We start from the raw sequence: 21,735 nt of genomic DNA on the forward strand, positions 1-21,735 counted from the left end.
AATAATCAATCGGCGCAATGGCCGTGCAGAACGCGTGAAGTTGCTAGGCAATGACCTCACTCACGATGGAATTATGACGTTGCGGGTCCTCCGACTTGCAGCAGAGCTGGAGCGAGCACATGGCACGCACGCACCGCGGGCCGAGGGATGACGGGGAAATGGAGGCCGATTGATCAATTCTGTAGAGAAAAAATAGCCTTTCGAAGAAGGTAGCCAGGTTTGTACGGAAATCTACATACTGTCGAGGCTCCAATATTGTATTGTCGCATCCCATTACGATGGCGGTTGGTCAAGGTATGATTTCAGTTTTGATCCCGATATTAACAAGGTAGTATACAGTACAAAATGCCGCAAGCCTACAAATCCTCCAGTCCCAAACTAGCACTTCCCAAAAACTCGCCCGTCTTTCCCTGCCCCAGCTCCTGCTGCCTCAGCAACTCATCAATATCCACCCTGCCCGAAGTAAGGTACTTCTCACTGACACCCACATTCACCCTTTGCTTCAACAAATCCTTCAGCTCCGCCCTCATAGCCGCCGCCTCGCCCTTAGTCATATCCGCCGCCTCCCTCTCCTTCTTCTTCCTGTTCGCGCCGCGCCCCTGCCTGCCCGGCGCCTGCTTCTCGAACTCCTCAGAATCGTACTCCACGCCCAGCTCCTCGGCCGCGGCGCGCATGAAGTCGTCCTCTTTGCTCTTCTTCGTCTTCGCCGTCGCCATATCCGCTAGCTTCTTGGCCAGCTGTGCGCGAGGCCGCAGACGCGAAACAATGCGGCGGTCCATGTCCAGCGACCGGATGTAGTAGCCCTGCTTCGCGGCGACCGAGGCGTCGTCTTCGTGCCCTAGGGCGGATTTTGCATGCACTTTGGCAATCAGCCGGCGCGTACCATTAACTTCTTCGGGCCCGCAGATGAGGATACTGGAGCCTTGCTGGCCAGCTCTGGCCGTGCGGCCGGAGCGGTGCACGTACATGTCGGCGGCGCGGGGCAGGTGGTAGTGAACTACGAGCTGGACGTTAGGGATGTCAAGACCTCTTGCCGCGACGTCGGTTGCGACGAGGATCGGCGCGGATTTGTTTTCTTTGGTGTCTTTGAAGCGCTCGACGGAGCGAAGACGGGCTTTCTGGATCATGCCGGAGTGGAGGGCCAGGGCAGGAAGCTCGAGGTTCTGCAGGAAAGGCGTGATGCGCTTTACGGCGCTGATGGAGTTGCAGAAGACGAGGGTTCTTGCGTTGCGGTAGTGGAGCAGCAGGGTGTACAGGTAGAGATCTTTCTCTGTGCCGCCGCACTCGATCATGCCTTCCTTGAGGCCGGTGGCCATTTGCGTGATGGGGTTGACGTCGACGAATTTTGGTGTCTCTTCGCGGAAGTTGAGCTTTTTGAGCAGGTATTCCATGGACTCTCTGTTGCTCATCAGGTCACCACCACCAGCCTGGGCTTTGCCTGCAAGCTTCTTCTGCAAGCCTCTGTCAAAGGTCGCGGAGAAGACGAGAGTCTGCCTCTGGCCTTGGACTGCATTTTTGGTGTCTTTCGCGTTCTTGCCCTTCTTCTTTTGAGGAATATTGTTCGTGGGTTCCGGGTCTTCGTTCTCGGTCACTTGACGGTCCAATACGTTCAAAATCTCCTCGACCTCTTTGAAGTGACCCTCGCTCAGCAAACGGTCCGCTTCGTCGACAACAAGGAATTGCAGTTCCTTTAGTGCGTCCATGAAGCCATGACCATCGCTGATGACTTCCCATAGCCGACCAGGAGTTCCAACAACGATGTCGGCATCCTTCAACTGGCGCTGCTGCTTCTGCACGGAGAGACCTCCAGTGATAGTCGCGATCAAGGGGCCTTCAAAAAGATTGTTCGAGCACAGCGCTTGCAAGTGATCGCTGAGCTGATGGGCAAGTTCTCTGGTCGGTGAAAGGATAAGTGCAAGTGGGGACTTGCGCTCGCTCTTTTGACGCACACTTCGCTGCTCCAAAAATCGCTCCAGGATGGGAATACCGAATGCTAGAGTTTTACCAGATCCTGTTGACGCTTTGCCGATCACGTCGTGGCCCTCCAGGATCTCCGGGATCGCTGCACTTTGAATCGTTGAAGGCTTTGCAAACTTAAGTTTGGCTAGAGCAGACATAGTATCAGGAGAAAGTTTGAGAGGTAGCCATTCCGAAATGTCGGTCTCCTCATCGTCATCAGCTGCATCCAGGCCGTGGAATGCCCCTTGGGCTGAAGGAGCTACTGCTTTTTCGGTCGCTGATTTCTGAGCCTTAGATTTGGCATCTTCTTTTGGTTTAGGCTCAGCCTTCGATTTCTTTTCCTTCTTCGCCTTCACTTCGTCTGCAGGAACCGATGCTGGTTCTGGAACATCTGCTTCTTTGCCGTTTTTCTTCACCTCAACTTCGTCAGCCGGAACAGCAGCTGGCTCAGGGACATCCGGTTCGTCGTCGCCGAAGCCAGTAAACTCCTCTCCATCAGATTCATATTCGTCAGATTCCTCTGCCGTTGGTTCATGGCGGGTCACATAAGAGACTTTGCCGGTGGCGTCGTCGCGCAGAACATCCACGTCGTCGATTTCCTCCAGGCCAAAAAATCCCTCGTAGTCGTCCATCCGGTCCGGCATTGAGACATCTTTCCAAGGCAGTTTGTCCAGTCTTACGGGCTGTCGACCATTGCCCGTCTTTGCCTTTTTCGCAGGGCGCTCCGCAGTCGAGGGCTGCTCGGTCTTCTGCCTCTTGCGAGCCTTCATGGCCGCAACCTTGGGTGGCAGTGCTCTTTTGCCCTCTGCAGCCATTGTGACAGAGTTGCGTTGGTGCAATTAGGTATTATTCGCGATGAACTGCACGCGCTGGTGGAGATGGAGCGCCGAAAGAATTCTTGAAAGTCGGCGAGTGGCGCCCTGTGGCTCAGTCGAGCTGTGGCTGGCCCCGGCTTCTGAAGCTTGACCCACACGGTCGTGCGCTGATTGGCCGGTCTGCGCTTGCCTGCCAGCGCTCTGAGCGCTCACTTACATTAATGCCTGCACACGCGTGAATCGCGGTCCGCGGCTCAGGCATCCTTGCAAGCACGAACAATGCCACTGCGTCAAAGCTACGAGCACCGCTTGTCGCCACGGACACGCGAAAGTCTCGGAGCTTCAACACTTGCAACTCTTACTGCGTGTCGGACTGATCGCACATCAATACGGCCAAAATGGACGTGCTATTGAGCAAAGTGACTCAGCATGCGATGAACTATGCGATAAGATCTGGTATCACCATCACCACCGGCTACGCGCTCAAACAATGTGGTCGTCTCATCAAGGAGGCGCCCAGAGGCAAGGAGCGAGAGGAACTTGCGAGACTACAGGTTCGACTCGAAAGCAAAATCCGCATCATCTCACCGGCAATCGATATGATCGAGCTTATTGCCGCTAGAGGAAATACTACCTTGGAATCGGCTGTCAGCCTTACCAAGGACATCCGATATGAGATTCAGAATCTCGGCGTGAGACTGAACGACGCTGCCAACGACGAGCAGCTCTTGCGTCGCAACAGCAAGCGAGCCAAAAGCCGCGAGGAGACTGAACAGCAGATGAGGCTGATCATATCTGAGATCAAAGTCCTGCTCGATCGTATTGAAGATGCTGTGCCTCTAATCAACCTTGCCATCACTACTTCTGGTGTCAACCTCTCGACAAAGCTCTCGGGAACCATATCCCCGTCCCGCTTGCTCCAAGCTAGCACTTTCTTGACCGCTGCGGACCGCAGCTACACATCATCGCCTGGCTGCCGACAGCAAGTTGGCCCCACGTACGTGCTCAGCATGTACATGCTATTCGCTGGCCATGCCTCGAGGCCGACTGATGAGGATGGCATCCGCGCTACCACCTGGAAAGAAGTCATCCACAAGGCGAAAGTGAAGCTCGTCCGAGTGCCTCTTGATCAGCTGTACAATTTGCCAGGAGAAGACTCGGAAGCAACGACCTCGTCATTCAGGGAGAGCACGATGTCAGCAGAGTTCGCGTACCAATTGCTTCTCGTCGAGGACCTGGACGACGACCGAGTGCATTCGTTCGAAGAGAATGAACCACAGCCTGGACAATTCGATGACGTTGCAACCGCTGGTATTCGCGAAGTCATCCCGGTGCACGAGATTGCCAAGGTCTTCTATGCAGACACGGGCAAGATCCTCAACATCGGCGGAGACGGCGAGGCGAACAATCCAGTGCTCCTCCTCAAGCGCGATGTCCATGCCGACCCACCACGCCGCATGCTGCAAAGATCCCGCAGCGTCGAGCACTTCCACTTCTCAGACGATGGCGACGATAGCTTCCAAGACGCCTCAGAAACCAGCTTCGAAACCCCCTCAAGCGCAAAGCACCCCACCTCACCCTCCCCCTCCCCAGCCCAACAACCCAACCCCCCTTCACCCACCTCTCGCCCCTGGCGCCTCCCCTCCGACCTCGACCCCGAATGGCTCGCCTTCGAAGTCTACACCGAAGCCCCCGACTCCGACGCCTCCGACCTCGACTCCTCGACAACCTCCCGCCCCACCTCCAGCCAAACCCACCACCGCAACCGCTCATCCCTCACACCCGACCCCTCAACCGCCCTCTCGCAACTAAACCTATCCCCTTCCTACCCCAACCCCCAAGACTCCAGCACCCACCCAACGATTAAAACCACCCTCTCCCTCCTCGAAATGCTCACCAAGCTCGCCGCCCTGCAGCAGTTCCGGCAGTCCTCGCACCTCGCCATTGAAGACGAACTGCTGAACTTCTTCCTCGAGGACAGCGCGACGGCCGGCGGCGCTGGAGGCGGGGCCGATAAGGCGCAGAGGAGGCGGCTGAGGCATGAGGCTGTGGGCAGAGTGGGGTTCGATCCGTATGATGAGAGTCCGGTTAAGAGGAGGGGGGAAGGGTATATTCGAAGGAAGGGGGAGGAGGGTTCAGGGTTGGCTGAGGAGGGCGTGCCGGTTTTGAAGCCTTTCAGAGATATCGCGGCGAAGGGCCGGAAGGTTGGGGGAAGTCCGAGGTCTTCGCCGTTGGGGTGAGAATGGGTGGTGGGGATTGAGCCGATGGACAGGAGTCTTGCATTTTTCTGTGTGTATGCGTAGTAGCGACGGCTCGCTTTTCTTTTTTCCTGCCGACTGCTGCGAAGTTTGATTCTGCCTGGCGAAGCGCTTGTTTTAGACAACTTAGCTCGATACCCTTTAGCATGCGTACTACTTCACTGCATCAGCTACTGTTTTTTGTGTCGGTATCATCGCCACTTGCCATGATGCATCGGCCAGCAAAGCGCGAGAGTCAGTACCTCAAGCTAGAACCAACTCTCGGCTCACAGCCATCAGAAGCACCCGGTATCATCGTCTCACTCGAACGCCAAACGACGCAACAGTACCTGACGGAGCGAAGACTGACATCCCATACCAGATCTGTCACCTACTGGCCTCAAGCCTCGATTCTACTACTAGGCACCCTTCCACGTAGAGATCCTATCGTCTATCGCAATCGGAATCCGGAAACGAGCAAAGAGCGGACTTTGCATCCAATCAGATCGTGCAGTCGCACAAAGAATGGGTGGTCGCACAGCAGGGCAATTTCGTCCGCGTGGGGAGCGGATGGGTGCGGGGAGTAACGTGTGTTCTACGTACCGTGCTAGATGAGCTGAGAGCAGAGCACGATCACAGATGGGACTGGGTTGAGGGGCGGGGAGAGTAGATGGCTATTTCGAATACTTTCGTTGATGAAGAGGTTGGGCACGAGCGATTCAAGATGAAGATTGCCGTCGGGCATGGGCATGGGAAGGCTAAAACGGGGATTCTCGCGCGGAAACGGCGTGTTGGGTCTGGCTGGAAGACGATCCGGGATCTGGGGTTTAGACGCATGGATGGGGTTCCTGGTCGACTTCCTGACGGGGTCAAGGCTGCGTGGGCGCCACGCTGTCTTGCGTCGCCATTTCGGCTCTCCTTTCAAACGGACATGACAGATCTGGAAGCGTAGTCGTCACGTGCTTGAGGGGAGACCGTCGGGATTTGAGGCCGCGTTCCAGTGTCACGGGGATTTAACGCCCGCGTCCTAAGACACGCGGATGTCGTGTGGGAGGACAGGATGGCGGTACAAGGGTTGCGTTCTCGTAATCTGTCGTTCTCCGAGGAACTTCTACTGGTGACGATGGTTTGATGGGATCAGAGGCGTACAATGCATGAGTCCAGATCGGGTCTGAAAGGCAGTGATGAAGTTACACTCGATCAAGCAGCAAGCGGTAGCGGCTTCATAGATGGAAGAAGGCCGTGCCTGAGGTACGTCTCGCCCGGGGAGCAGGACCTGACGAGTGCGAACCGTCCCGTTGCGCCTGGGCAAAGCCTCTTCAGGCATGCGTGATCGCTCCCGTCGGCAGAGCCCTCAGGCCATGCGACGCCGTGAAGGTTTCAGATGCTCGCATCCGCTGGGTCGGGTGAGATAGCGATGATGCTCAGGACATCGCACCCGAGGCGCAGCGTGGGCGAGAACACGTTGTTCAGCAGTACCGGCGGTCGGCAAGCCGGCTAATCTCAAGCCACGCTGGCTGCGACGAGGCTTGTAAGCACTCTATCTGCTGCGCTTGGCGCAAGCCGCGTGATGGCGGAAACGTTAGGACGGGCGGTGAAACGCTGCACTCCGCGACGGATGAGGTTCGCTTGTCAAATCGCGTGGTGTCAGGTGAACGGGTGGTGGAGTGGTGGGTTTGGGATGGTGGTGCGGCGGCCTTCGAATCAAATGCAGCAGTGCGGAGGCTCGGGCGAGCTTGGTCCGCGTGCGCGTGCCTGGCGTGCCTTGGGCTGGTGTGCCTTGCTCTGCAGTGATGGTGTGCCTGACTCTGCAGTAATCGGAGCAGGAGGTTGCGCGCTGGGTCTGCTACGTCTGCTGCCTTGACCACGCAATCGCACGCACGAGTCGGGCGTGCCACACCAGCGCCCTTCGCCCAACGCACGATCGGGACGGCGATGCGGCGCTGCGATTGGCCTGCCCACGAAAATGTTAGGGCGGGCGGCGGGCAGCGTAACACCGGCGTTTAAACCTTCCAACGAGCCAACCCACGCCGTCCGCCCGTCTGGTGCTGGCGGAGCCTACGACAGCCAATTGCTGCACGTGTCTGCCATGTCGCCGCCCGGCACTCGTGCAGCAGGTCTCACCTCGGAGCCATCCTGCGCCTCTGGTTCTCGTCCACAGACGGGGCAGCACATTTGGTTCGAGCAACGGGCAGTGGGCAGCCGACGGAGTGCATGCTCCAACGCCGCGGTGCATGAACGTGCTGCATCGGTTGCGGACGATACCAAGTCTCCCGTGTAGCTGGGCGATACTTCCAGCATGTACAGCAAAAGGCTCTGCGACGCACGAGTTAGACGGCATGGGACGGCAGATAGGCAGGCTCACCAGATCCAGACAAGGCCACGCCAGTGGATCCTCACGCAACTAGCGCACGCCTCGAAGGCTCTGCAGCGCGGTGGTGGGGTTTGATCGGCCGGAGGGCTTGCAGCCCACAGTTTGCAAGCAGCCACTGGCCAACGGCAGCCCGCCTACGCTCTGAAACCATCCTACCCTGGTTCCAATCGGCCTGCACGCTTCTTCACGCTAGCCGCCGACCCTCGCTAGAAGAATAGCACACAGGGTGCAACCGTAGCTCAGAGCGTGCGCTACATCTGCAACGCACGTCCGCCTCTCTGTGACATCGCGCGTGTCAGCTCTCTACCCTCTTCGCCTTTGCTATTCTCAGCCTGTCGTGCGACGTCCGCTCGACGCCTGCTCGACACACGAGCCTCGCCGCCCTGGAATGCCACCCGGATGACCCTCGTTTGGCGCAAGCATGGCTGACGTGCTGACTCTCCGTGACATGGAGGATTTCCTCCTCAACCCTACCTCGAAGATGAACGACCGGCATCTTGAGTCGTCCACCTCCACTTTGCATCCCCAAAGCTCTGGGCATCCCGTTCCCGCTGGCGAGGATAAGACCCGCTCTCCTAGAGAATCTTTTCCCGACCCTCTCCCTGAGCATCTGCATTACGGTGGCTACACCTCCGACGAAGAAGACCTGTCATCCGCCGACAGCGACGCCATGAGCATCAATTCGGCTTCCAGCGGTGAGATTCTCGACATGGTCCCAACCAGGCTATCGATCGTCTCTGCAGAGGAGCTGGCCCGGAGCTGCAGTGCGATCGAGAAACCCTTCTTCCACGCCCAGATGGTGACTCTGAAACCCATCAACCATGGAGACGTCGCCCTTTCACCGAAACTCGTCGACATCCCGCCCAGTCCTCGATTGCAGCGACCCAGCAGCTACTTCAAGCCGCCGACTTCCCGACTTCAAAAACTCGACATGTCACAAGCAACCCGCCACCAGCGCAGCGTGACCATTAGCTCGACTCCCCGAACATCCTCAGAACATAGCTCCAGCACTTCCACTCCCTCCACGCCTCCCACCTCCGTCGACGAACGCTCCCCAGTCTCGTCAAATGAGACCAAAATCCTCCGCCGCAAATCCGCCGTAGCCGGCATGCGCAGCGCCGCCGCCCCTCCAAAGCGCGACCTCTCCCACCCAATGCCGGACTCCCAAACCCTCCGCGAATTCCTCGCCTCTTCGCCCTCGACCTCAACACCCATCCCCAACACCCCGGCCCACCTCGCAACCCCCGGCCGCCGCAAACTCCGCAAATTCTCCTCCTCTTTCTCCCTTGGCCGCTTCTCCCCCATCTCCAACTCCACCTCCAACCCGTGGAGCAAGCGAAAGGACTCCCTCCCCGACACCCCCAACAGCAGCGCCGACGAAGCCCTCACGATACCCCTGCGCTCCGCCGCGAGGAAAAACCGCCAGACCCTCCCCGCCCAGCCCGCGACCTACATCCCGACGCGCGGCTCGAGTCTTCGCCCTCCACCCTCTCCTCTCACAGCGCCGACGAGCGCGCGCTCGTCGAGCAAAATGGTCCCCCGCGGTGCGAACGAGCGCGCCCCGCCCATTGTCCTGCCGCCTTGTCCGGACGATACCGATGAGGATGTCGGGGCGACGGGCAGCAGGGCGCTGCCGAGGAGCTATGCGCCGAGTGGAGCGCCCGGGATGGGGAGGAGGCTGCATAGGCGGCAGAGGAGCGTTTCGGCTGATGATGTCATGTTGCTTTGATTATAGGGGTGGGATTGGGATGGAAATGGGGAAAGGGCGTTTGGGTCGATACCCTTGGATCTGGATTTTTCTCTTTGCTTGGGTTTGGGGTTTGCTTTGGATTGGCGTTGGAGATGGGGATCTTGCACGGCCGGCTTTTTCTCTTTTCTTTTCTTCTTGTTACTTTTTAGAGACGCAATCAGCGCGGGAGGGAGACCATATGAAGGTGGAGGCACAGCATGGAAGACGGGTGCCGACAGAAGCATATGGCGCGCGCGGACAGTGAGACGTACGGCTGCCTGATGATCGATGATGAACTATAAGCCCGAGAGGGAAAGGGCATTCGAGTTTAATGAGCAATAGCAACATGTAGCATGCATGCAATGACGGCTGCGAAGAGTGCATGTGTTCTCCTGGCACACTTCCAATTGATGTTCATGGGGACAAAGATACAGTCGGTTGCGCTTTAAAGATCTCCGAGCAGCTCTCAAGTTTCCTGCTGTCTCGTCGATCTTTGCACTTGTTCAAGGTCAAGAAAAAAAGTCGTTCGAGCTGATGGGTCGGCACTCCGATTATTGCTACGATCGATTGGGGTAACATCCAATTTCGAAACATATGTATAGACAGCTATTGCTTCGACATTGATATGATGATGACAAGAAAAGGTCGTCTCAAATGTGGCCATCATTTTAAAGTACCTCGCGCCAATTAAGCATACCAACGGCCCGCCGCTGGTGATCGGCAGCCGGAGCCCCGCCTGAAAAAGTGACGCCAGGGCTCTCTCAAAACTTCAAACGCCGAGTATCCCACCTTGACTGCGAGCATAGTCATATTTACTTTCTGTTCACACACCCTCCCGTCGGAACTCTGCCTCCAGATCTTTCAACAATGGCTTCCACGAACCCTCCCGCGCTCACCGCAGACGAGATCGACGACGTCCTCTACTTCACCCGCGTCAACGAGGTCGAAGACCTGAAGACGACCGTCGCCGAGCTCGCGCAGAAATACCAATGCCAGCCCAAGGACATCATAGAAGCCGTCGTTGACCCCGAGACCGGAAACTCCACTCTCCACTACTGCGCCGCGAACGGCCTGACAGGTTCGTCTCGAATGCCACCGCATTTCACAAGAATCACCCCGCTGATCGAGAAAATCTACCAGACCTCTTCCCCGTCCTCACATCCTACTCCTCCTCGCCCGCCACTTTCATCAACCGCCCGAACTCCCAAGGCAGCACGCCGCTGCACTGGGCGGCTCTCAACGGCCACCTGGCCGTCGTCAAGGCCCTCGTCGCCGCCGGCGCCGACATGTGGACGAAGAACGAGGCCGGCCACCTGGCGATGTTCGAGGCCGAGCGCGCGGACAAGAACGACGTCGTGCAGTTCTTGCTCGAGGCGGGCGGCAAGGAGGTCGAGAGGGCGGGCGCAGAGGGCGGCGCGAGCGAGGAGGATATGAGGGATATGCAGGTTGAGGAGGATGCGGGGGAGGGCGGGAGTGGGGATGTTAAGATGAGTATGGGCGATACGAGCTGAATTTCACCTCGAAGGATACTCGGGGGAATGGTATTTTTGCAGCTGGGGAGGCTGGCGTTCTGCCTGAATGCCCCGCGAGGAATGATTTAGGGAAGGACGATGTTGGATTGTGACAAGTCGGTGTTTTTGCCAGGTCCGCGTGCTTCGGAGGACTAAAACGGCTGGCTGGAAGCCGAACTCGATACCCTGCAATCCGAAGACGAAGGCTGAGCCCGGACATTATGGCGCTACAGATCGCTGCCTGACTGACTGTGCACACCAATACTACAGAGAGTGCTGTTAGATCTATAGGGAAGACCACACACTTAGAAGAGCAAGTCCGCGGGCTCAACGCTTGTTTCAACCCGATCTCGGAAGCAATCGTAATTCATTTGAGATATCGAGATATCCGAGGATGCATTGAAATTTTTACAGATCTCTCGCTCCTGAGGCCGCATTTACAGTAGATCCGCCGAGACGACCGCCTTCAGGCTGCATCTCCCAAGGCGTTCCTGAGTTGCCTGCTTCAGATACATCTGCGAGACGTGATACGAGACTTGGCAACAACTCCGCCCAAACAAAAGACTCCCACGTCGCCTTTCCAGTCACGAAAAATCTCTCCCTCATCGTAGAGCGGACCACGAAAATTGTGAATTAGAATGTCTCAAGACCGAGGAGACGATTATGGTCAATACCGGTTGCCGCATCTACCAAGCTGCCAAGTCGCCAGCTCACAGCTCATGGCCTGGGTCTGCAGCTCAGCCGCACGCACGGCAATCCGGGCGATCCTCCATGTAACACACTAAGCAGCTCCCTACTTCTAAATCCAGCGATCGAATGCAAGGACGCACCAATCACAGCATGAGTTGGAACAGTCGAACCTTGCCTCTCGCAGCGGGTTCTCCGAGCACGCCAAGTAAATCGAGAGCTAAGCCAATGACACGTTCGGCAGATATATTGCACTGCGGCCAGGATTCAGATCCTAGTAGACATACTAGTGGGCTAGCCAGCGGCGCGTCTATTTCAGCAAGTCTCTGATCTTGGTCCTGAGCCGAGTCATATCTCGTCTAAGCCTTCCACGGGTTGTTTGCAAATTAACAAACGCCCTCATGTCGTTTCATTCTACCTCCTAGCTGTCTTCGAGAACGAATCGCCCCAGTTCCTATTTTGCGTATCCTGGACACCATATGCATTTGAACGTCTAGAGGTTGTGGTTCCTTGGATTTCTGTCAACGCAATAGCAGAGCGGCTGAATATTTTCCGAGTCTAGGTCGCTCATGATGACAGCTGTGACATCGATGTCGACTGGCCTCTACCCCATCGCAAATACCTCGTCCTCTTTCACAGGATGTGAACCTTGCCTTTTCATGAGCATCTATCCTGCGATTCTTACTTGGGGGCCGGCGGACTCGTCAATCGCGCCTGTACAGACTGTCCAAGTCACGGTGGATCCGAATCGAAATACCACGATCACCTCGACTCTCTGCAACTCGTCGCCACTTACTGATTACCAACGGTCTGGGATCTTAGAATATGGTTTAGACGCCAACTGCACCCCGGTGGTAAGTGTGCAGGCTCGAGAGTGGGGATATGAGACCAGGTGAGTTGCGCCACAGACATGAAACTCATTGTTGAGCGTCGTACTTACCTGTAATAGCACAGTGAGCGGGTCCGTAATGACGACGATCAAGCCTGAGGATAATTATTCATGGGTGACTCAGTGAGTTCTTGCTAGGGGATACCTGGAGGAACATCACGCTCATGGAATACAGCACTTTGACGGATTCTGCTCAAGCAGTCGTCGACTTCGGAGGTAGTGTCGGAGTTCAAGGAGAGCTATCGACTACTGATAGCGATGGATCGCCCACTTGTATCGAAAATTGGTCGACCGCGAACCGTGATGGCTTGGGAGTCTATTATGGTCCAGTGTTTGCAACGACCGTGCAGGTGCACTACACTTCGTCCTCAGAGGTCTACACCGGTATGAGGGACGTGTACTACCTGCCGGACTTGTCAAAGAACATGCCAGCACTTGCGGCGTGGCAACAATGTTCATACATCTTTTCGGCGGCGCCTCCGCTTGCGTTGACGCCTATGAATCAGATTGAACTACCGGCAAAGACGCTTCCGCTGGCCTCGCCCACTTCCACGAAGCAGAGCTCGCCGACTTCTACAGCAGCGCAGCCTGGTTCAAGTGGCGGAATCGACCTTCCCGCAAGTACTTCGACAGTGGTTACCAGCTCGACGACCGATGGCCCTGATTCTGACTCTAGCCCCTCAGCTATTGCTCGCCCTACGTCAACCCGTGAAGTCACGACCTCGGAGCCAGCTCTCGAAGCGCAGAGCGGCGGCGATCAAATCCTGTCCTCGAATGATAAGATAGAAAGCTCTCCGGACACTGCGCGTCCTTCTTTTCCAGCCCAAGCATCTGGTTCTCCCTCGCAGTCCCCAGAAGATACTGTTTCGTCTATTCAGATCGTGGCGGTCAATTCGGTCGACATCACTCGCCCTTCCAGCCGTACGATTGCCGCCGAAGGAGGATCCAGCATTCAGGACGTGGGTGCCATCGACTCTATGGGGGACGACTCGAACGCATATGTTGTCGGCAGCAGAACAACGATCAGCGCAAATGGTCCACCGGTAACAATAGCTGCCACGGTCTACTCCGCTTTGCCGTCAGGCTCTGGTATCATCGCAGCCGAAGAAGATTCGGCAGACGAATTCGCTTCATACATCAATCTCGGAATTTCTGGCGAGCAGTTCCCGCCCGAGGTCGACAATGCGGAATCAAATCGGGTTGTAACAGAGGCCCTTGCTACCCTTGTAAACGGGCAGCAAGCGGCGACTATCTCGGGAACGACCTTCAATGTTCTTCCATCGGACGGCGGCGTCATTGCAGTTGCCAACGGTGCATCTACAACTATTACTGCTCTCGACAGGGCAACCACACCGTCCACATCGCCTCTGGCCGCGAGCGTTGAGGGCTATGCGAATGCTTTCGCAATTGGGGGGACCGTCACGATCTCTGCAGGAGGATCCGCCGCTTCTGTCTCTGGCACCACTTACTCAGCTCTATCCTCGGCGTCTGGCCTGCTTGTCATGGCGGAAGGAGTCTCAACAATTTGGACCAACTCAGCATCTGCTCAATCAGTACCTAATAGACCCACAAGTGCCTACATAGTTGGTGGTGTCGCTCCGATCTCCGCCGGCGGCTCAGCTGCTGCAATCTCGGGTACAACGTACTCCGCTCTACCGTCTGGCGGGATACTCGTCGCCGCGAACGGCACATCGTCTTCCCGCTCACCGGATGAGATAATGAGATCGGATCCAACAGGGAATCTCAATGAAGACGACGACGTGGTGCCGTTCACTGGGGAAGCTTTCAGGATGGCGATTTGGTCGATGGCAGCTATATCTTGGACCTTTGGGACTGCGATAAGCTTATTGTTCGCATAATTAATTGCATCGCTTCTAGTCATTAGGAAAGGTTCCTTCTGCAACGGAGAACAGCACCGTATCATCCGCCATCCACTCGTCGGACTCGACTTCAAATCTTACAGCTTTCAAGCTTTTGAGTTCCACAGCTCGTGCCAAAGCATCCACATAGCCGTCGGTGAAGAAGCAAAGCTTGCCGGGTGCTTGTGAGTTGAGCGTTGCTTCGCACATGAGCTTCGTGAAGTCGGTGAGATTGCGAGTGTGCTCACGGTCAGAGCGATTTTCGAGCACCTGCAGGCCATCGATCACATACAGTACTGATCTTGTGACAAGAATTTGAAGATCGCTCATCAAAGAAAGACTAATAGCTGCATCGGTGTCTGTTCTCATCGCCAACTCAAATCGCTCCGGGGACAAGTCAACCGCGGTGGACACACGTGGCGGCAAGGAGGAGACTAATTGAACAATCAGGCTCCTGGTCATCTCTCGTAAAGCCTGTCTATGGCTCCGTGTTTCCTGAGAGTTACAGAAATAAAACGCAACACAGTGACGCTGCTGCAGTAGTGCGGTCAAGGCAGCGGAGGTGAGGGTGTTCTGTGAGGGCGTCGACACGGCAGCCGGGCCTTCGATCCAATGAGTCACTGATTTTGAGTCGAACATCATTTCTCGCAGTGCTTTTGTCACTTTTCGATCAACTTGTAGATGTGCAGCCCGTTCAAGCAGTCTCTGAAGTTCGTCGTGCCCCTGCTTCCGTTCGTCTAAGTCGAGTATCTTGGATAAGATCTCATGCTGTTCAAACGTCCGCGAGGTCTCCCCGACGATGCTTTCTACATCCTCTCCATCGGCAGACGAGAGTAGATGCTGAGCTGAAGGAGGCTCGGCGATCATCCGTCGCTGATACCTTTCTGCGTCAACAACATACTCTTCGAACTGGACCTGAAGATCCCGACCGAGCCGATACAGCATATCTTTGACCTCTTTCGAGTTCCCTTCGAAGAGCTGTTTCAGCTGAGAGATATCTTCCTGCGTTTTTGCATGTTCATGATCTCGAATGACATCGTCGAGCTTTGAGGTCAGCCGGGCCAGCTTGTCCTTGTGAGGCTGAAACAGCTTGCTCAGGGAGTTTCTGTCGAAGCTTTTCATGAATCGTTTTCCCTTGGACGCGTACCATTCCGTGAAGATGTCGGTCAAGAATTGAAAGACGATCGTGTACAGCTCGCGGACCTTGTCCCTCACCAGTGGAAGGTCCAGATGCTTAAGCACCCTCTTCTTCCAATGTGCGATATCCTCGCACAGCTGCTCGAAGCATTCCGAGAGTGCTAGAGCGGTATCTTCGTGTCGAACGAATGCCTACTGAGTGTTAGAAAACTCCGCCAAAATGAGAAAAGGCTGTTCCCATACCTGCACGATGGCTGACATGGAACCTGCAACCAGCGAAGTGTACTTGTCATTAGACGGTATGATTGCCAACAGGTCACTGTGATCATTTGCTGATCTGCTCATCTTCGCAAAGAACACCTTCATCCTTCCCCACCTAGTTTCCTCGCGTTGCGTCTGCCAGCTGGCGGAAGCCGATTTGATGACATCGAACAGCACAGACATCTGGGGTGGCGTATCATGCAAAAGAGCACTCTGGCCGGCCGGCAACGACAGCTGGAATCTTTTCCAAGCTCTGGCAAGCTGTGTGCTACATCTCAAGAGCTGCTCTTCTCCCGGTTCAGAGGCTCTATGGGCGTGTCAGTAATTCAACCAAAATAGCGAAAAGATCTCCGCTCAGTCTCACATTTGCGACAAGTGATCTACGTCAGAAAAGAGCAGCGGCCATTCCAGACTCAGTCGCGCAGACTTCTCCTCCTGCTCCCGGTCATGCTGAATCTTCCAGCTCAGACTCTTGACAAGGGTTCGATTTGGACCGTCTGTATCAGCCTCTCCCTGCAGACTGTCGCTGAAGTTGCGGACCAACGTCTTAGACATCAGTGAGCTTGGAAAACGCACTCCTGTGTGTATGTTATTGTAGAGCCAGATAAGTAGCAACCGCGAGCGGGAATCCTGATTTTACTCCGCCGCCGGTCTCGTGTCATCATGTGATGCTTCGAAGTCGAAGCTTCAGCGATCGGAGGCAGAGAGAGATCTGTGGGTTCACCGATGGCCGGCAGCAAATGCGGCGATAGCGAGTTTAGCGAGCTTACGCACAGCGAACTACTGCAAAGACAACGCATGCAAATATATCTTTTCCAGCTCCCTGCAGTGCTGTTTGGCGTCCACCAATGAGATCGGATCAACAACCGCCAGCGGCGTCTTGGGACCGCTACAGCAGCTGATCTTTCATCCTCGAGTATGGCAGATATGGGGTCTGGACTTGCTTACAGGTTCTGTTACAGCTAAAAGTCATTGATGTTATGGATATCGGCTGATAGCTTACTTTTCTCTGTTTTTGGCCTGCGGCTGACCAGTCATCTAGCCCGCTAGGTGAGCGAGAGCGTTCCTCAGCGACTTGCTAACAGCCTTGCAGCATGCAGCCAGGGTGTGTGTCGATCACGGACTCCACGCTTGCATTAGTGGCGGAACGATAACTGCTTATGTAGAGTCGAAAATGTCAAGGTTGCAGTCTCATGCTCCAGCCGCCCATTCCCTCGGATACATCATAGCGAGACAGTCGGCATTTCCTCCTACTTGTAGCGAAAATTGCACCACGAGAACAACATGGATCGTGTTGGGCCTTATCTTGACAGCATGGAAGCTCAAACAGGTTGGCAAAAAGACGCAGGGCACTCTACTCATTCACTGACCACCAGCGCAGCTGATCACGATCCTTGGCCAAGCTCTGAACGACGAGATCCATTCAACGAAACGATGATGGACGATGAGATCTTCATTCGGCAGCAAGAAGATCTTAGAATCTCCAGTATCCCACCAAGATCGCGTGTATCGCGATCTCCCAGTTTCAGTGCATCGTCTTCTGCCAGTGAAATGTCTAAGGATGAGGCAGAAGAATCTCAAGTGGAAGCTGATATCGTGTACACGCTTGCCATTCGCAGAAGATTCGATGAAAGATCTCCCGGACGAGTTGTTAACGACGAGCAAATGAGACAGGATGTTCCATTTGACATACCACTCTGCGTTGAATCCCCGGAGAAACCAATGAGTGGCTTCGATAGTCGCGCAACGCTTCCGTCACGGACCCGCAGATCATCCAAGATCCTCGAAGTGCTCACAAAGGTCTTGGATGCCCGCTACAGCTCAAGGGAAATGTCAAAGATTCGTCGTCTGAAGGATTCGCCTCGACCTGCGATCAGCGAATTGCGTCTATCGCGCATCGCGCGACGCTTAGTTCTAATACACTCGGACTACATCAAACAGATACTCGGAGGCCTTATTGAGTACTACCCCGAAGCGGCGGACTGGCAATCAGCGCATCCTGTCGAAATCGAAGAACCATTTCATGTCCTGATGCACCACTACTCGGGTATACAATCCTGGATTGGAGCCAATGAGAAACAAATCACCCAGCAAGAAAACAATACCGGAGACAGAGCTGCGCAGCTGAAGCACATGCACGTCTTGGATGGCTTCCTGCGCGACGGCTACCAGGACAACATACTACCAACGGTTGCGTTACTATCAGCAACGACACCGACCATCAATTTTGAGATGCTTTGGTACTTGTTCAGACCAGGGATTGACGTATATCTGCAAACGTCAGAGGGTATCTCTGTTGCTGTCGTATACAAGGTGGAACGTGAAATCATCGCAATCGACAGACCGTATCGTCGATGGTATCTCAAATGTTGGAGAATGGCTGCTAATGGCTCTCGCGTCGCTCGAGTCCCGTGTATTGGTGTCATTACCAGGTACGACGGGTGTCGAGAAGTTACATCCTTGCCAGTTTGCCCCACCGACGACTGGGATGTTCACGACAACGGTTCTCGACGAGCTAAGATCATACAAAGGAACAAGATCTATTTGCAGGCACTTCAGAAAGGCAGCTTGCATGTGCACTACGATGGTCCCGACCTGAGTGACGGCCGCCACGTGAGTATAAACATTCGTGAAGTGGAGCATTCAAATTGCATTTGGCTGACTAGAACAGTACTCCGGCAAAGTCGTGATTGATCATTCCCGAGCATGGAACCTCGACGGCGAGGTCAGCCCTCACACGCCAGTATTTGATCAAGTCCAGGACTTTAGCAAAAAGTTTGCTGCATACGACCGCATTTTCATAATCAACGACAGGGCCAAAAGACTGACCAAGCGGGGGAAAATGCCAGCCGCCACAACCACTGCAGATTTGTGGAGTTCCGCCGCCACGGCAGGAGCAACTGCGAGTGTCGGTGCCGGTGATTTCACGGTCGATTGGGAAGAAACCGACGAAGACAATCAATTTAACACTCTGACCGATCACCAATTGTTGCTGCTTCAACCAGAAGCCCTAGCCTTTGCACTGAGTGCGAAAGATTGGAGTGAGTAACACCCATTCCTAAAGAAAACTTTTACTGACAAGCCGAAAGTGTACATAAGCATGGATTACGTTCGTCCACTGCAGTCTTCCCCCGACAGTATCGACAATCTTGTCCTCGTCGATCCGCATGCTCTTGAAACTATTCAAGCTCTCTCCATGAAGCAGACCTCTGCGTCCCGCTCATGGTCGGCTGATTTCATTGAAGGCAAAGGAACAGGTCAGATCATCTTACTGCATGGTGAGTTACCCAAATTGGTTGAAGGATCACTCTGATCGCCCATAGGACCTCCTGGAGTCGGAAAAACGTACACTGTTGGTAAATTTGAGCCCTCCTACGTGACAAAACCATCGATCGAGCTAACACTACTACGTAGAGAGCATTGCTGCTTGGCTGCAAAGACCTCTTCTGGCACTCACCGTCGCCGACATTGGCACGAAAGAGGTCAAAGTCGAACAGGAATTACTGAAGTGGTTCGATATTGCCGAATCTTGGAACGCTGTGCTGCTGGTCGATGAAGCTGATATATTCCTGGAACAACGGAAAACTCGAGATCTGGCCAGGAATGGTCTGGTGTCTGGTATGGATATAGACTCGTTCTATATTGGAGACTCACACTGACCCTTTGCCAGCTTTCCTGCGACGCATGGAGTACTTTAGCGGTCTGCTGTTTCTCACGACAAACCGTGTCGGACAAATCGACGATGCGTTCATGTCCAGAATTCATGTCGCCATCGGATACGAGGGCCTAACGCCAGAAGCACGGCGTAAGATCTGGTCTGGCTTTTTCAAGAAGCTCAAGAAAGAGAAAGGAGACAAAGTTTACGTCGGCAAGAATGCCCAAGAATATGTACTCGACAGCGAAGAAGTGAGAAAGATTGACCTCAATGGCCGTGAGATCCGCAATGCTCTACAGACCGCGCTTACCTTGGCAGAATACGACACTGTGGGCGAGAACAAGGACTTTGTCATTATCGAGGAAGGGCATTTCAAAAAAGTCTTGGGCATGGCTGACAAATTCCATAAGTATGTGGGAAGTATCAGGCGGGAGAACGAGGCGAAAAGGGCCCAGGGAAGAGGCGATCGAAACGACTTTCCGACAGATGATAATAGCTAGGTCTGGGACAAAGGAGGCAATGCGCAATGAAAGTGTCTTTTGTTTAATGCCCTTCGCCCAATAGATTCCGTTCGAAAGCCTTTCGCGGATTTTAGCTGTCAATGAGAGCAACTCTGAGCAAACCCGTCGAGTGTACAGAGCTGCCGCACGCAGAAGACCCTAGTCGCGACATCAGGTCCTAGGAGTGTACAAGCTCGCATGTGCAGCTGTTAGTCTGAGCATACCTTTGCCGCCGTGGTCTGAACTGTCTTGTTACGCCCTGGAAGTTGCAAACCTAGCCTGTGAATGTTCGCTAGCACATCGGAGGACCAACTATTCCTCGTGAGGTTGTCTTCAAGAAGCATCAAACATTGATCAATCTTATTATGGGCTTTCAGGAGTGCTATGACTTGCGATGCGGTGGGAAACCGTGCGGTCGGTCAATAACGTAACGCGCGCTGGCTTATCCACGGACCATGGGGTCCTGCTGCTTAACAGAAGCAGACATCACACATTCACCAGTGAGATTCTGAACGACCAAAAGCTCAAAAGCCGCATCATGGCTAACCTGTGTACTGTAGTCAACCTCATACCTACATCCAAAAGAGCAGCAACCAATCGATCGGTAGAGCAACTACAACTCCACAGGCAAAGTACAGGACATCCTTCGGTCGAGCTTCCATAGATCTGCTGCAATGACTGGCATCACCTACATCTTCAAGAAGATCCGCGTCGGCACGGTTGTCAAAGACGGCAAAGAAATCGTTCTCTCTGTCGCAACGAAGACTCAAGCCTGGACTAGAACCGAGGTGGCTAAGGGGCAGGGCTGGGGGTTTCGCGCGGCGGTAGAAAAGACTCTCGATCAGGTGGCTTCTGACACGAGGGAGATTTGCTCGAGGTATCGCTTTAGTTGTCGGGGTAACTTGGCAAGGTTACTGATTGATCCTGCAGGGACAGTGTCCATCCCAGCACAGACCCACGCCAATACTACTCCGCTCTTGAACTCAAGAAGGTTGCTCCGGATGATGACATTCCAAAGGACGGAAAAATCACGCATTTTCTGGTAAAAGACACTCAGACGAAGAAGAAGAAGAAGAAGAAGAAGAAGAAGAAGTGACCAAGTAGGCGGTAACGATTAGTTTACGACTCATGCCTTCGGATGATCGATGCTTCAGTGGTGTTTGATTTTTTGTATGGCGATGTATTGAGAGCAGCATGATACCCACAGATGGCTGGATCCAGTGTTTGTATTTTCCTTCGATCGATGCTACGAAAAATGTGCCAGGATGTTGTTGAAAAGGGGCACGATACTAGAAATTCTGGGCTTTCAACAAAGAAGGTCCTAGACATCGGGATATTCGTTTAGCGTTGATGCGATAGCACATTCAATCCTCTTCAAACCAGACATCGTTGAGCAGGTCTTCCACTCTCGACCTCGCCCTTGGGTCGAGCTTCATCATCTTGAGTAGAAACCTCTTGTCCACTTCTGAGACTTCTTTGTTGGCCGTCCTCGCAAACGGCCTGAAAGTCTCCGGCGGACTGTTGGTCATCAGCCAAGTGGCAATTTCGAGCTGCTCTTCGCCTGCGATTTCTTGGAAAGAAATTGGAAATGGGCCGAAATGGCGGACGTGTCGCAGAAGAATTTTGATCTCGTAGTCTTCGTGGTCAATACCGACGTCAGGCTGACAAATATGAAAGTGCTCGCCATAGATCAAGCTGAATGCTCTGAGTGCTTGACGATGACTGACTGGTTCAATCGGTTGGTTGCGCTGATCTTGTTAGGATCACGGCTTCGAAAGTGAGGCATTGTGCATGGATGCTTACGTTGCTAGCCAGATTGCATTTTCGAGCTTGGAGGTGATCTTGTATGAGCCGATCTTGTATGAGCCGATCTTGCCTTTCAAGACTTGCCCGAGACTCAGCATGGCGAACGATCGATGTAGTTCCGACGGGATGCCTCTTGTTATTGCTTGTGCAATGCGGAGTGAACTGTTGTGGTTGTGGCAACAAGATAGGTTGCGCGAGCGTCGAGGGAAGTTGCGAGGCGGAGAACGTCAGTCGTGTGACCAACGCGCTGCGCGAACGATTAGCCTTCACTGCCGCCTTTTTCTGAGCCATCGCGCTTCACTGTAGGTTTCCTGAT

The 21,735-nt window shown here is 54.4% G+C and overlaps 7 protein-coding genes across 7 annotated transcripts; 4 read left to right on the forward strand and 3 right to left on the reverse strand.

Annotated features, from left to right (window-relative positions):
• Positions 1-356: 356 nt before the first annotated feature.
• On the reverse strand, positions 357-2,774 carry WHR41_07276 (uncharacterized protein; the record flags this gene model as incomplete). The annotated part of the gene is made up of 1 exon (XM_069375881.1): positions 357-2,774. The coding sequence occupies one exon, from the start codon at positions 2,772-2,774 to the stop codon at positions 357-359; it is 2,418 nt and encodes an 805-aa protein (XP_069227296.1).
• Positions 2,775-3,172: 398 nt separating this feature from the next.
• On the forward strand, positions 3,173-5,014 carry WHR41_07277 (uncharacterized protein; the record flags this gene model as incomplete). Its single annotated transcript, XM_069375882.1, has 1 exon — positions 3,173-5,014. One exon carries the CDS (start codon positions 3,173-3,175, stop codon positions 5,012-5,014), a length of 1,842 nt encoding a protein of 613 aa, XP_069227297.1.
• Positions 5,015-9,981: 4,967 nt separating this feature from the next.
• On the forward strand, positions 9,982-10,625 carry WHR41_07278 (uncharacterized protein; the record flags this gene model as incomplete). The annotated part of the gene is made up of 2 exons (XM_069375883.1): positions 9,982-10,192; positions 10,255-10,625. 2 exons carry the CDS (start codon positions 9,982-9,984, stop codon positions 10,623-10,625), a joined length of 582 nt encoding a protein of 193 aa, XP_069227290.1.
• A 3,402-nt stretch (positions 10,626-14,027) lies between these two features.
• On the reverse strand, positions 14,028-16,035 carry WHR41_07279 (uncharacterized protein). Its single transcript, XM_069375884.1, has 3 exons — positions 15,823-16,035; positions 15,441-15,765; positions 14,028-15,389 (listed from the first exon to the last, which is right to left on the reverse strand). Exons 1-3 carry the CDS (start codon positions 16,011-16,013, stop codon positions 14,076-14,078), a joined length of 1,830 nt encoding a protein of 609 aa, XP_069227298.1. The 5' UTR covers positions 16,014-16,035; the 3' UTR covers positions 14,028-14,075.
• Positions 16,036-17,834: 1,799 nt separating this feature from the next.
• On the forward strand, positions 17,835-19,613 carry WHR41_07280 (uncharacterized protein; the record flags this gene model as incomplete). Its single annotated transcript, XM_069375885.1, has 6 exons — positions 17,835-18,071; positions 18,130-18,499; positions 18,548-18,736; positions 18,782-18,814; positions 18,873-19,076; positions 19,129-19,613. 6 exons carry the CDS (start codon positions 17,835-17,837, stop codon positions 19,611-19,613), a joined length of 1,518 nt encoding a protein of 505 aa, XP_069227267.1.
• Positions 19,614-20,287: 674 nt separating this feature from the next.
• Positions 20,288-20,709, forward strand: WHR41_07281 (uncharacterized protein; the record flags this gene model as incomplete). The annotated part of the gene is made up of 2 exons (XM_069375886.1): positions 20,288-20,490; positions 20,544-20,709. The coding sequence occupies 2 exons, from the start codon at positions 20,288-20,290 to the stop codon at positions 20,707-20,709; spliced, it is 369 nt and encodes a 122-aa protein (XP_069227266.1).
• A 268-nt stretch (positions 20,710-20,977) lies between these two features.
• WHR41_07282 (uncharacterized protein) lies at positions 20,978-21,517 on the reverse strand (the record flags this gene model as incomplete). The annotated part of the gene is made up of 2 exons (XM_069375887.1): positions 20,978-21,317; positions 21,417-21,517. 2 exons carry the CDS (start codon positions 21,515-21,517, stop codon positions 20,978-20,980), a joined length of 441 nt encoding a protein of 146 aa, XP_069227269.1.
• Positions 21,518-21,735: the final 218 nt, after the last annotated feature.

Source organism: Cladosporium halotolerans (genome assembly GCF_011745625.1).
Source record: "Cladosporium halotolerans strain TM138-S3 chromosome Unknown Sca28, whole genome shotgun sequence".
Lineage (NCBI taxonomy): Eukaryota > Fungi > Ascomycota > Dothideomycetes > Cladosporiales > Cladosporiaceae > Cladosporium > Cladosporium halotolerans.